Source organism: Astatotilapia calliptera, chromosome 17 (assembly GCF_900246225.1).
Source record: "Astatotilapia calliptera chromosome 17, fAstCal1.2, whole genome shotgun sequence".
Taxonomy (NCBI): Eukaryota; Metazoa; Chordata; class Actinopteri; order Cichliformes; family Cichlidae; genus Astatotilapia; species Astatotilapia calliptera.
The window spans coordinates 17,944,319-17,960,204 of NC_039318.1; the positions used below are offsets into that span (position 1 = coordinate 17,944,319).

At 39.4% G+C, this 15,886-nt stretch overlaps 1 protein-coding gene across 1 annotated transcript in view; it reads right to left on the reverse strand.

Annotated features, from left to right (window-relative positions):
- Positions 1 to 15,886, reverse strand: part of LOC113008770 (thyrotropin-releasing hormone-degrading ectoenzyme) — a 276,012-nt gene that overhangs the window by 55,072 nt on the left and 205,054 nt on the right. The window contains exons 7-8 of the mRNA XM_026146492.1: positions 2,011 to 2,148; positions 1,278 to 1,343 (exon numbers count right to left, since the gene is read on the reverse strand). Of these exons, the coding sequence (XP_026002277.1) occupies positions 1,278 to 1,343; positions 2,011 to 2,148 (204 nt within the window). The remainder of the gene's footprint in view (positions 1 to 1,277; positions 1,344 to 2,010; positions 2,149 to 15,886) is intronic.

The window sequence follows — 15,886 nt, forward strand, 5'->3', positions numbered from 1 at the left end:
ACCTCCATAACACACATACATACACACACACACACAATGTATTTGCCCTGCTGTGCTGCTGGATCAGCAGTATTTTATATAGACTCTGGCTCTCAGTATGTTCCAGGTCACTGACAGTTTCTGTAGGAAAACCAGGACAGTGTCTGTGTGTGTGTGTGTGTGTGTGTGTGTGTGTGTGTGTGTGTGTGTGTGTGTGCGTGCGCAAGGATTCGTACATATTTCTGCAACTCCATTCCAAGTAAAAATTATATTTAACCTCCATCCATGTTACATCAGACGTTGTCATTTTTACTGTAACTGCAAACAGTCTCCTTCCAATTTGGAGGATACAAAGCGTTTCCCTGTGCAATAAACTACCTGACCCTGTTGGTGCGATTGGAGCTTTAGCTGCTCTCGTGTTTCTGTGACACCATCACAGTTTGAACCCTCAAAGAGACACACAGCAGCTACATTTAGCTGAACAACAAACAATGCAACACATAGAGTTAGTTAACATAGCTATTGCTTCATGACTGTGTGTGACAACTACAGTGTAAAAGTCTATTAAAATTGTGAGTTCTACAAAAAATAACTCCTATGTCCCCAAATAACTTCTTCCTCCCCAGTGTTCTAGACAGTTTTTTAAACCTGTCCCCAAATTAACTTTGAGAGAACTAAAAACAATCCAGGGAATGCAGGGTACTTTTTATAATAAGGATTTACTCATTATTGCCTGCATCTGATTGCAACCACGTGACAGACTGATGACTTATCCAAGGTATACCATGATAGACCATAACAGTAGGAATGCATAATAAGTATTTCTAAAGTCCTACTTCCTGTTCTGCACTATCAGTAAATCTATGCTTTGAGTATTACAATTTCAGCGCCTTTTAAACGTGTATTAAATATCTGCATTTTGTTGCTCTGATTGCATCTAGCTTAAATTCAGGTCACTTAAAACTGATCGCAATATCGACAGGGAAACGTGGCAAATCTTCTTCTCAGAATGCCCCGCAAGCCAAAGGTACTTATTCCCTGTTCATCTATATGCACAGCATGACAGTTAGGATTTAGCTAAACTATGGCTGAACACACACACACACACACACACACACACACACACACACACACACACACACACACACACACACACACACACACACACACACTGTTTCTATGAATCCTTCCATGTTGTGTTGGTGATAAATCAATTCAAAGCCCAGTAACCCAGCTGTTCCCTCTGATTTAAAAACCTCTGTATACACAGCTGGACTTGCAAAGCAAAGGGAACTTACATTGAGTCCTTTCTGGAACAGCGGCTGCCCCATCACGTTAGCAAGCATCCGGATCAGTGCCGCCCCCTACGGAGAGCAAAGAAAAACACACTTTCAGACACGGTTAAAAACATCATCATCATCCATCATCATCATTGAAGTTGCTGTGATCACTGGAGGAAAAGTAGATAAGAGTCACCTTTGGTGAACTTTGAAATTAGAGACTGGCTCAGATCCACATGTTAAACTGTTCAGACAGCGCTGATCTTCAAAGGAATAGGGGTGGAAAGCTGCCCTACCAGCCGCTCTCTTCTGTTTTAAAGTATATAACCCCAATTTGTCAAAGTATGTAGACAATGTGTGAATAGCAGTTTTGAATTTTCAGTTTAGTGTTTGTGGTTGTCTAGAAGCAAATGTATGGTTTGAAAAAAGCCAACTTTATTGATCATGTTTAAAAGACAAAACTAAACCAACGGCAGCTGAAGATCTCCCTTTATAAGTTAATCCAAGTCTGCTTGGAAAACAAGAACATATTGAAGTTTCATTGTTAAAATATTATTATTTATATTAATAATACTAATACTAATAATTATTATTATCATCATCATCATCATCATCATCATCATCATCATTAATAATAATAATAATAAAAAAGAACACATTGAAGAGGTATTCAAACATTCACTGGCGATCATGATCACACAGGTACATTTATAGTGCAACAGTCTTACTTCTGTTGAAAGTGGTTTCTTACTTTTTTGTAGGCAATCCAGTCAAAGACGCGGTCAATGTCTGTCGCTTGTTCCACTTCCTGGGAGATTGGATGGGAGGAACTCAGGCCATCCAGCAGCATCACCTCATGAAGGACATCAGTCAAGAAGCGCTGCTTCTCCTGAAAACACAAAAATTGGACTTTTTCAGGTATTATATTTCACTTTGATCATGAGAATGATGATTGTGATAATGCAGTATTTAAGGCTGATTCAGTGGATGGCACCACTGAAAAACCTCTTAAACTTTGACAGCAGAGTGACAGAAAACGAAGAAATGATATTACTAGTAGAGGACTATATTAGTGGTCTGATAGTCAACAAAGACCCAAATCAAACTGCAGGATCCTCTCATTGAAAATGATCAAAACATCTTAACTAGCCTTGAGCAACCATATTCCAGCCTTCACCAGCCAACACGATATAATAGGACTGCATGCACATAGAACACTTTAATGTATTATTAATGTAGCACAGTGTTGTGTGCATATTAAGCCTTATGTCATAAAAATACACGCAAAAGGTCAAAGAAAAGAAAAAGCGGCTATGATAACTAGAAAATTGACTTGGCTGTTATTCGTTTTATTTCAAAGCTGAACCAAGATCCAGAAATCCAGTGAATCTCACTAAAACATGTTTCCTAGTAAAAGGACTGGATGCTTTGCCCTCGCACAGTATGGGAGTCTCTTTGTCTTTTTCGACTTTTATGGTGTCGTTCCAGCTCAGCTTTTGACAGATTCTAGTTAAACATTTATATGTAGAACAAATGTTCAGCTGTAGTTAGACGGTGCTTTCTGGAATCTTTGTTGTTCCTTTCCTGATCTTGTTTCTCTGCTTCTTTCCTCAGGACCTTCACCATATCCAGCTTTTGCAGTTTCTCGCCCATCTTCTCTGCTTACGTCCTCGTGATTATTTTCTAATTGTGTCCACTGTGTATCTTTCGATGTTTTCTGTTCTCTCTTTTGATCTCTCCTCAATCCCATGTCTCATCTTCTCTCCTTTCTTTGCTGTCTTCATTCCCTCCCATTACTCCTCTTCTTGTTTCCTCTCCTCATTGGCTTTTCTGGTTTCGAGGTTTTAATAGACATCTGCAAGCATGTGGAGATTTAATGAGCTCTGTCTAAATTACCCATGGGATCTGGCTAAATCCAGAGAAGTGTGGCACTGTCTAATTCATGGATTACAGTGTTTACTATGGAGATTTGGTTTTAATGAACCTCTTCCTTGTTAAGCAATAGAATTGTTGGCTTATTAAGTTTCAGATGTTAATGAATAGACTAAACGTAACTTTTTTTCCTTTTAAATTAACAGTATCTGGAGGGATCTGGCTAATTCTTGGTCCATGAGGTTAGGTGTAATTCACGGATTAAAGCAGTGGGCATTAAGTAGATGTAGTTTTAATGATCCTGCATCTTGTTAAACAAAAGTTTTAATGAACAAAAGAATCAACATATACGTGGATTTTGCAGCATCTGCTGGGATCAGACTATTTCTCGGTGAGTGACCGTTGATGTTGATTTGTCACATTTTCATCTTGTTAAGCAGTCTTAAGTTTCAATATCTCGACACAGAAACTGAACAGTCAGGGGAGTCTAACTTCGGGATCCAGATTAATTTTATAAATTTGTTTTTCATCTGCAGCAATGAACTGTCTGATATCTGGCGAGAAAAAGTGATGGCAGTTTGAATCTCAGTGGGTATGAGTGCCTTCAGACAAACAGCTGTTTTTTTTTTTTAATGATTGTTGATGGGTAGCCAGAAGAGTTGCAGATCTGACTAATTTTAATTTTTTTCCTGCTTTGTTTAAAACAGGATTCCTCCTCGAAGTATTTAGCAAACTCCTGGTAAAAGACAGACTATTGCTCTCATCTAAGAGTCAGCAAAAAGGCACACACAGAGGTAAACAGACAGTTCAGGGACTCCACCATGAATTATACAATTAGTCAATTAGTTAAATGGCACATTTAGATGAAACTAACTGTGGCTATGAGAAAGGGGGAAAATAAGACTAAATGAGACATCAGCTCTAATTAACAGACACTTTAAATCACCTGGAGAGAGTGAAATAGGGGGTCCATCTGGTCCATATGTTCATTATGAACCAGATGGACCCACATGTGGAGGGACGGCTAATAGGCCAACAGTCAGGGTAAACACAAACATGCACGCACAGACGGAGGGATAGGACGGCGTTCAGGAGCAGCTGCTGAACTTTTGAAACGTCTGCTCGTCTCATCACTCCGTCTTCCTTCACTTCCAGGCTGTCACTCCTCCTCACCACCTGTTTTTCTTCCTCCCTCCTCGCTCTAGCCTCCTCTTCATTTTGGTGTCATTTTAGCATGTCACGTTTTGGTAGTAGACAGCACTCTGTGTGGCACTTTCATTCTGATTTCATCACCCCAAGGCCACAAAACCATTTTGGTTTTGATTGACTGTGAGGTCTGCTCAAAAAACATTATAATGAAGAACCTTGGATGTTAGTTTTTTACTGATACTGATGATGCACACAAGATCGGCCATCTATGTTCAAGTATATTCTTTGGTTTTAATACAATATGTTCATATGTCATGTGCTTCAAACAAAGCCTGGTACATCTGCCTCATGTGGTAACCAATGAAGCCAATCAGTCAATCAATCAATCAATCAATCAATCAATCAATCAATCAATCAATCAATCAATCAATCAATCAATCAATCAATCAATCAATCAATCAATCAATCAATCAATCAATCAATCAGTCAATCAATCAAGGCTTTATTTGCCATGTGCAGGTTGCCCTGCAGTGAAATAGGACCCCTCTTCAACACACCTTCATCTGGCAGTTAAAAAGATGAGGATGAGAAAATGATTACTAATGACATGGATGTGTGAGAGAGTGTGTGTACAATTCCACCATCTGCCGACAGGTTCCCTCAATCAAAGACAGACATCAAACAACACACAGTGGAAAAAATCATTAGGGGAGTGAGGCTCTCCAGAGGGTCATCAACATGGCCCAAAAAATCATTGGACATCCTCTTCCCTCCCTGAAGGACCTGTACAGCACTCGCTGTCTCAAGAGGGCACGCAGCATCCTACGGGACTGCACACACCCAGGACACCGGGTGTTTAAGCTGCTGCCGTCTGGCAGGAGGTTCAGGCTGCTGAGGTCCCGAACAAATAGACTCAAGGACAGCTTTTACAACAGGGCAATAGCCCTGATCAATGTAAATAGCTGACCTGACTGGATACCTCCCTGGACTTTTTAGGGGGAGGTAACAATGTTTAAAACGATAACAATAATATTTATATTTATAACAAGGTGCAATAATAATTAATGTGCAATAATAACAGTGTGCAATACACATACACTTATTCTTCTTTTTTATACTAAGTTAATATACTGTGTTGTGTTGTTTGTTACGTTGTGATGTGTCATATCGTGTCGTGTTGTGTTATATGTAGTGCCGACGTAGGACAGTTTTTCCAATTTCATTGTACTACTGTACTATGTATGACTGTGCAATGACAATAAAGAGTTATCTTATCTTATCTTATCTTATCTCTTATCTTAGGCTACAGAAGACACGTCCCTGAGGGCTTCCAGCGGTTAATGGACAATTAATGTACATATCATGCAGATGTCATGAACTTATAAACTGTGCTTGATAACATTCAAAACAATAATTTACCTCGTCTGAGTACCATTTCACTAGAAACATGCTGGATGTTGTTTGGAATATTTCATGTTTCTCATATTCAGTAAAATAGCCCAAAGGAAAATTCTCTGAATGTCACATCCAATCTAATTATGGCCACAGGACATAAAGAAGCACATACATGAGAAAAATGTCAGCCAACATGATAATTCAGTCACACAAGATTTGTGCCAAGAAGCTGCCAACCACATTCATTTCCATCAAAACAGTGACAACAAAAGCAGAACTGAGATATTAAACATGTTTGGAGTGAGAGATATTGAGATCATAGTGACTTTTTCTTCTGGGGACTGTGTAGGCGGAAGGTGGAATTTAAACAAACAATTATTCAGTTCGAAGTTTCCCTTTTCAGAAAGTCTAATGCTGTCTCACATCAGATTCATTCATGGCTGAGAACCAGCACTGCTTCAGTTATAAGACTGCTCATCTGTCCATCCTGCCTCGAGCATAGAGTGCTGAAGCTTTGTGTATTACTTTGGTGAGATGTTATGCAAGAGATGTGTGCAAGTCAGTAGAGTCCTAAACTCCATCCATCCAGATAATTCAATTCAAATCGTGGTGGTGCTGGAGCATATCCCAGTTACCATAGCGCGAGAGGTAGGGTACAACCTGGGCACCGGTCTGTTGCAGGTCTAACACAGAGAGACAAACCACTATTCACACTAACATTCACACCTACAGTCAATTTAGAATCACTGGTTAACCCAACTCTACTATCTGCATGTCTTTGGACATCCTCATAAACATCATATTGAGAAATAACTACAAATATGCTTAATGTGATAAACAACCTGCCCCGAGCTTTAATCATTTAGTACCTTGTTGATTTCCCAGCTGGTTCAGTGCTGTAAGCAAACATGTGCTATTAAAGTGAATGCAAACACAGTCTTTTCTCCTCCTTTAAATATGTCCATGAAAGATGAGCGAAGAGGCTGAATATTGATATTTCTCTGTTCTCTTCAACATGAAGTCAACGTTCACCTCTGACCTGCTCTCTGTATGCAGAGCAGATAAACAGATGTTCTGCTGTCAGCGATAAAAAAAGGCAAAGAAATGTGTTTATGCTATGAGTACCAGTGCTGTAAGAGATCATTTTAACTGCTTAACCTCTCATCATCTACCATGTCACCAGTGACCCATCACCTGTTTTTAATCTCCTGAGGCCCAACCTCATGCAGATATTTGGGATAAAAATAAATATCACATAAAAACAGAAAGTATAAAAACATATGTCATCATACGACACAATAAAGTGACTATTGTTTACCTCCCGTCTAAAGTGCAGAAAAGCCTAAATGTAGTGTCCCCTTGTAAAGACAAAGTCTCAGAAGGATCACATAAAATCTTTTCCTGGGTGTTACACATTTCGGTGCTTTTTTTCCCTGAGATGTAATACACTTTAGATTCTAGCCAATCATTTTACGTTTCCGAGGATAGTAGGCGGGTCCAGGTACGTACGTTCTTTTAGAGCAGAGCTACAGATTAAAAATGCCCAAGGCGAAGCGGTCAAAAGTCTGCCTGTACTTCACAGCAAAATATGCAAACTCAGCAGCCTGCAACAAGTGCTTTAAGCTGATACTGTCAAAGGAGGTAACACCTCAAATCCGATGAAACACCTGGCGATGCATAGCGTTTTTTTTAAAAGCCCAGAAATGCACCGTATTTGATAGCTTGCTGCAAGAGCTCACACCGAGCACATCTACTGCGGGTGTGGTGCCTGTTATCGGACCCGGAGTTAGCAACATCCCCCAAAAACCCGAAGACGAGAGTCCTGGCCCCTAGCCCTGCCAGTGTAGCAGAAATGATGACGGATGATGATGCAGCAGCAGCCGTTCTTCTCTGCGTGAGTAGCTTAATGTTGTTCGTGTGTAATTTACGTTGAGTAGGCTAACCACGTTATTACATTAATGCATGTAAGGTGAACTAGCAAACATCATCATAGCTACATGCGGCTGTCTTCTTGTTTGATGGCAGATACTCCCTTCACCCTGGCCAAAAAGGCTAAAATGACCAAAGAAAAAGTGGGAAACAGCTAAACATGAGAGGTTTTTGGACAAAGTTTGTGTTTTTTCCATTGTTTAAGCACTGCTTCCAGCCAAGAGTGATACGATAAATCCCCTATAGCTGCGGAAAAGCTAACATTGTTATCTTTTTACAAAGAAACAGCTGAACATGAGAGGTTTTTGGACCAATTTTGTGTTCTCCATTCTTTAAGCACCGGTTTAAGCACCGGCACCGTTTCAAAAGTACCGGTTCGGCACCAGTATCGGATAAAACCTAAATGATACCCATCCCTACCCATAAAGGAGAATGGACTTTGTGTAGAAGTTAGAAATGAACATTATTATTTTTTTCAAAGCAGCTTTCCCTTTTTGTTTAATAGAGTTGAAAAAGGCACATTTCATTTGAGTTCTCTCAAATGTCTTGACTTGAGGAGAAGACAATGTCTTATGTTTATCAGCAAATTAGGACTTTTCATTAAAAAAGTAGAACAAGTAAAATATTTAGAAAGCGCCATTACATTTTTCAGATAAGAACTGTTCTAGTTCACGCTGGGATAAAATTATGATTAATTTTTCCTGCTGTGCCTTCATTACTGCTGTGTTTAGCTGAGATTAACGGGCTGTATTGGTATTTTGGCGCCAGAGTTATTAGAAAATGTCTGATTTCGTTCATTTGGCTTTTCATTAAAGTACTGGAGAAACAGGCCATCGTTACACTTGTATAAACCAAGTTTAATTCTGCTTTAAAAATAATTAGTTGGCAGATCCCTGGGGAGGGCACATTAACTTTTAAGCACTTGTGATTAGGAGAGAAGCTTTGATCACGCTGGACTGGAATCAAACACACCAGGGTTACAAGCTGGCACACAAAGCTCCGCCAAAGGTTCTTTTTTTGCTTCATTTACAACACTTTTTCTGTCTTTCTCAAACATTTCAACTTCCTATTGTATTTCTCCGTACCAATGTGTCCCGGATCCTCGAGTTGTTCCCGCACCATAAGCCATTCAGATATTTCTCTGTCTCCTGCCGGTTGGACTGATACGGTTCTGAGATCTGAGCAGGGACCGGCGGGATAACTTCCCATTAAGGCATTTTGCATCTGAGATTTTTTTTGTCCTGTTTACTTTATTATTATTATTATTATTATTATTATTATTATTATAAACTCTGTAGTCACCATCAGTGTCACCCACTGTTTCATAAAATCCACATTTTGAAGGTTTCCGTTTAGCTTCGTTGACCATGTTTAGGTGAGTGGACTGCTTTTAATTATTTATTTTTTATTATTTCCAAATGAGTTACACAATGAAAGCACCCACTGACTGACACCACAGTCAGCTCTATCTAGCTTTGTTTAACAAAACAGCTGAACACTGTTCAGTGTGCCGGGTGTGCTATTGTCTTTCTATCATCGTTATTAACCTGATCTGATTTTTGCCACATTGCCCCTCATACTGTAGCTGTATATTTCTGTTTTCCTGTGTTGTCATTTTAATTACCTGTTTTGTCGTATCCTTGCGGCTTATCAGTATTAAGGCGGTTTTTAAATCCACTTCCTGTCTCCTAACTTCTTCATTTGGGTCCACTCCCTGGCTGCCACACAGCCAATCCTTGACACCCAGGTGTCACGATTTTTGACCACTTAGTGTTCATTTTCCTATGCAAGCCCAGGCCAGATTGAATATATAACCTCTCCTTCATATTGTGGTCATAGTGCCAGTTGATTGGGTACGTGACTGATTGACTAACACAGAAACAGTCTATTCCTGCCCTCATTATATTTATATTTGTTTGCCTTCTCTGTGTTTTTGCTCCTGGCCCTGCAGCACTGTGACTCACAGCTGATGGAAATGGCCTTTTTTAAATAAAAACCTGTATTAGAAATAAATTATTTTATCAGCACCAGTTCACTTTATCATTGTTGTGCTTGTTATTGGAGAAACACTTTGTTTCTATTAAAGCGTCCAGCCGTGCAGAACGGCAGTAACAGGGATTTAAAAATGCCATGTCGCTCAGAAACAGACTGTGTGTGCGTGCAGAAGATAAGGTGTTTTAGTGTAGCACATTCTCTGTTGGAAGAAAATCACAACATACTTGGGCAGAAACAAAGCAGGAAGCGTGCATGTGCTGTAATTTAAAGTTCTGCGACGTTCAACGCTTCTTGGAGAACTTTCTTGAGTTTGTCCTTCGGGGAGGAAGGTGGGGGTGGTGGTGAGGAGGGGTACCCTGCGAGGCTTTGAGCAAATTTGAGGAAGGTTTCATTTCTAATTTTATATTGTTTTGAGTTGAATCATCCTCTGAGTCAATTTGTTTGCGAACCTGAGCAGAATAAAAGAAAAAAGGATTTTACCTCCTGAGGAGACTCACAGCTGAATATCTGGCAAATTTCAAGGAAACAGTTTTAGAGAAAGAAGGAAGGACGTATCGATTGATGTGAGTGGAGGGAGGTGGAAGAGTTCAGGAGATAGCCTCCCAGTCAGGACTGCCTCCTCCTCAACAGCCGCTTTTAACTCTGTGCTTATACCCATGCTGTATATCCAATTGTATTCCAAGTTATGTAAAGATTTTACCGAGAGAAGAGAAACAAGGTAGGCTGTTAAAAATAGAACAGCTAACAGCTGATCTGCTGATACAATTATTTGCTTCAAAGATTCTCCTGAAGTCAAACTGGGAGCTCAGTGGGAAGCACTGATGGTTGTGGAAATATTGAATTTCCAGTTTCCAGTTTGTTACCATCCAACCACATCTCTCATTCTGTGAAATGTGTCCAACTGTGCAGTTGCACTTTCTAGAGGCACAGACAGGAAATGAGAACAGTTTAGAAGATGAAGAAATGGGTGTTGTGTTTTGGTAACTTCAAACTAGAAACTTCAAAAATCCCACACAATGGGTTTATGATTTGGATGGGGATGTGTGCTGGCACAGGCCTCGCACCAGTGCCACTTGACTAGAGTGCTGTTGACCTAAAACTAGCCAACACCACCGGATGGAAAATGGACAGCAGTGGTGGAACATTACTGAGTGCAATGATGTTCAAACATTTTTTTGGCCCAAGAAAACCAAAGCACAAAATAACCTCCATACATGAGAGAACTCATCAAGCCTTCCTCCAGCTGTGTTTTTGGGTGTAGTGCATTCCAAAGTAACACATTTAGTAATCACATTATATTTTTCAGTAACACAGTAGTGTAATACATTACTCTACTAAATTGAATAATTACATTAAAGTTAATTAAAAGTTACATTGCGTTACAAAAGCCCTTCAGTTATCTGCAAGAACCAAACACTAAAATGTGTTAATGTGTGTGTGTCCACATTAGCAAAGGGATTTGAGTCAACATGTGGAACTGTCGCCTTAGGTTCATACTGTTTACTGGTAATTATCTGACAGTGTATTTCACGGCATGTTATAACGTAATGCAAAGTAATGTAACAAGTAGTTTAAGAAATTACATTTAGGTTACATATTGCATTACTTAAAAAAAGTAACAAGTAATATTGAATACTTTCTTGAGTAGTACTGCAGTACAGTTTTAATGTACTTTAAAATCAAATATTTCTTTACTAAGTTGCTGTCTTCATCTCTTCCACTATATGTTAGATGCAAACACAGTCTTGTTTTATTACCGTATAATTTTATTTTAACTTGTTTTTGTAGCAGACTCTTTATTTTCTCTGCAAATCTTGGGGTCAGTTTTTAAATGGGTGCTTACAGGATTTACTCATTTTTGGGGGCCATCTCCAAGTGGCCTTTTGAAGAACTGCACTTCCACACTGACTGTTCTTGGATTTTGCACCAGATTGACCCACTTAAGTTTTTGTTTTACAGGCATGTTGTTGCCTTTCATCCTTTGTATTATTGATTCTACTGGGATACTGCATTCATCATTAATGTGCTGCAGCTGTCACTGAACTCTGTGTACAAAGCAAATGGGCCATAACCTGAAAAATCTCTATTTAAATCCAGTAGTTATGACAGTTAATTTTATGAAATGTTTCAAAAATAGTAACTTCAACCAAATTATTAGAGAGAAGATGTATCCTGTATTGTTATCTAACACAGTTTGAGTGCTATTGTGTCACCGCTCCAGTACAATAGACTAGATCAGTATTTTGTTTGGGATGCTAAAAGTGTCCACAAAAACTGTCCCAGTTACTCTGGATAATCCTCAGACCTCTGTGTCAACACTTTCCACTGAGAATTATTTTCTGCCAAAGAACAACCAGCACCAGTTAAAATGAGTCCACTGGCTGATCAGCCTCTGAACGGAAAGATAAACCAGGTCTGAAGTCTGATTTCATATCCAGCCTGTTTGCCTCCCTGAGAGATGTGTTTTCTGTCTTTAGATCAAATTTTCTGCCTTCTACCTATGTTCTATTTGGTGTCTGGAGATTGTTTTTTGTGCTATACTCTGAAAAAAATCTAATTCATATCTGACCGGCTGAGGCCTTGAGCTGAAATCCTGACTCATAAAACCACAAGAGGGGAGAAAAATTAAATTTCATGAGTGAGCAGACAGAGCCTCAGAATACCTGAAAGCACTTCTACATGCTCAGCAGAGAGCTTTATTTCCTGTTTGTCAAAAAGTGAGTGAACCTGCGCTGCTACCACCAAGTCTTTAGCGACTTCATTTTCACTCCAGAGTGACATTTTGTGAAGACACACCTGGTGGTTAAGCTCTTAAGAAAGTCTGAAAGTGAACTTCTGAGTGTGGATTATTATGATTCACATGCTGTTCCCAAAGTTTAACACGAGTCTGAAAATGGAAAATTAAAATCTGGTTTTAGTTTCACAAAAACAACAAACAAAATATTTCAGACAGGTCAGCCTGTTCCCATTTTCAGAGCATAACAAAAATTGGGCTTAGTCAAAGCTGTTGGTGTTTCTGTGTTGTTTTATTTACTGGTTGGCTGTGATGCACTGGGTTATCCTATTAGTGAGACTCTGTTGTCACTTCCAACTTGTCGTTTTCTAACCAGCAGGGTTTCTGCGGTGGGGTTCTGCATTTACACTTTACAATTTAATACTTTTAGTTCCTAAACCCAACCAGCAGGTAAATGTAGGTGAAAAACACAAATGTAGTGCCAAAGCTGGTACATCAGACAGCAGTGACAAAAGATACTCAGTGTAACAAAGGGTACCACGTGATGCTACGAGGTGAAAACATGTTAGACAGCTCTGTAATGGTGCAGTTCAAAATCAAAGATCTTAGGCTGAAGAAAGTGATATAATATAATCAGTCTTATTGAGTGACTGTTTGCACAGTTTACTGTGAAACAAGCCATATCATGAGAATATTTCCTTGAGATAACATCAGGAGTTCGTTCCTCAGCCCTGAAATCCAAAATTTGATCTTTGTCAGGTCAACAAAAGGTAGAGTCTCACTTTATCATGCTACATAAACTGTTAACTAGGGCATCGTCACTGATTCAATTCCGATTCACGAGGTCTCCAATAGATTCGGTTCAATTCAATTTTGACTCAGACAGTCAGAAATATTAGAACTGTGATCATTAATCAGTACATATCCATATTTTTATATCTATGTATAAAAAACAACGCTGACACTTGTGAGACTTTAGAGGTGTAAGCATCGCAGCAGATGCCTTTGTGTTAAAGTCACTGAGGATAAAACACAGAAAATCATGAAGGAGATTTTCCTGGCCTGGCTTTTTATAGCAGATCACTGCCTTAAAAATATTCTGCGGTAGATCAAAAATGGAAGAAAACCATGAATAAACATGGTTGACGAACATTACCTGATGCTGCTGAAGTGAAGCAGAGTAATGTTACAGAGGTTTTATTAGACAAACAGCAAAGCGTTTTGCAATTTGGCAGAATTTGTAAAAGTTTAGATTTTTTCCGTATTGAACTGCAGAAGTTAGGCTTTCTTGTTGGAGGTCATTTTTGAAAAAGAAAAAAAAAAACAGCGACCGACTGTGCTATACACAACAGTAAGCTGGTGCGTAATAAGCAAGCAAATAATGTAGAAAACAGAGATTTCTGACGGTAAACTGGTCTCTGAGTGCACTGAGAGAGAGAAAGAGCTGTGCAAGGAGTGTGATTTTATCGTAGTGGAAGCAAAACAGCCAAAGTAAGAGGGAATTCATGACAATGTTTATGAAATGTGAAGCATAGTTTTGATCTTCTTTTGCTGATGGTTCAGGAAATTTTGATTGGAGAATGACAAAACCTGCAGCTTCAGAATCTGTGAGATATCGGCTTTCAGCACTAACAGCGTGTCCATGTACGTGCCGTCGGGTCGCACTTTGTGTGTACATCTTTGCGCAGAATCCGTTTACCTGCTTTTTAATCGTTTGGTATTTTAACTCTTTGGTGGTTGTTGAAATACTTTTGTGAGCTTTAACCTGAGATTCTGGCATTTCTGGCAAAATACATTTATATTTAAATGAATTTAGATGTAGATTTAATGAATCAATATTGTGTTATTCAAACTAAAATCGATTTGAACCGGAAAATCTATTTTTTAAAACCCTTCTTATTCTGAACTGTATTTCTGTTGCAATTTTGGAAAACTGGGAACAATTTGTGAAATGTTTCGGCGGTTTTCAACATGTTGCTTGTAACTTTCGTAAACAGCGGTACTGAAGTGACTTGTTGAGGATATGCTGAATTGTTCTGTTGTAGGTTTTCCGCTGCTGCTGTTTGTGAAACGGTGTTTGAAACAGATCTAATATTGTTGGCAGTGGCGGTCCTGTTTGGCGCCCCGGGCGAACACTCCCCCTGACCCCCCCCCCCCCCCCCCCCCCCACACACACACACACACACACACACACACACAAAACATATTAAGGATTGTACATTAACATGAGACATGAAACTGTTGTCGAAATTCACTAGAGAAACACTCACACACATGAAGAGAGAGAGAGTATGCATTGTATGCAAACGGCTACCAAACAGCCATCATAATTCGTCATACAATGAGAACAGGACAAATCAACTACTGGCAATGACTAATTAATATTGAACTCTGTAACATAATGTATTGTTTGGAGTTTAGTCTGTTACTGTTAGTATTTATACCATTTCTTCTTGGAGCAACTGTAATCCACATTATTTCCTTAGGGATTAATAAAGTATTCTGATTCTGATTGTTTCAGGATGACCTGCCATTATCCAACGACACATCTGCTTACCTGCATCTTTTGCTCGTTTCTCATCCTCTTCTTTTCTATTTTTTCTAAACTGAGCACCTGATGGCTTTGAACTTTTTTTATTTTAATTTTTTTTAATTTTGAACTCCAGTATGAACACAAGTCCCCCAACCCGAGGATCACCACAACATAACCTAACAGACCTACACCTTAGTTCACAGATTCACTTTGTCTAAGGTGTATTTCTGGGATTTCACACAACCCAGGATTCAGATCATGAATACATGATGGGCTTGGATTTACATCATTATGGATGAAAACATCATGAATGAAATGTGCTCTATTTGGAGGCAGCAGGTCTCCTTCCACTTTCCACAGGTTGTGCGTGAGACATTAAATCATCAAAATATAAAATATAAATTTTAAATTGTTATTGATCCCTTTACCCCGAGTCCTAAAGTGTATATTTATTTTCTTACTCTTCTTATATATATATTGTTTGTTTACTTGCACTGCTGAAACTGGAGTCTCGTCCTCTAGTCTCTCTCTATAGTGTACTGCATGCAGCCAAGATGACAATAAAGTTTACTTTGACTTCAGCAGCGAGCAGGCGCACCGAGGGCTCTCGCGCTCATTTTTCGCGTATAGAATTCCGGAAAAACATCAGTGCAAATTATAAGTCCCCCGCCGCCCCGCCCTCTCCTCCCTGTGTCGCAAGCAGCAGGCGCACCTCGCCCTTACTCCCAGCAAATGGGCAATAGAAAACCTACCGGTGCCTATGACATTCCCAATATGTGCTGGCTGATGTCGGGGCAGCATGAGTACGAGCAATTTTTTTTTTTTTTTTTTTTTTTTGCCGATGCCTGTGATGCCGCCCCCCACCACGATGCTGCCCCAGGCAACCGCCCGTGTCGCCCGTATCAAAACCCGCTACTGATTGTTGGACTTGGATACGTATAATATGTGAATGTAACCAAATTATTTATCAGTGATTTCAAACTGTAAAAACAAAAACAAATGATGTTATGCAACATGAGA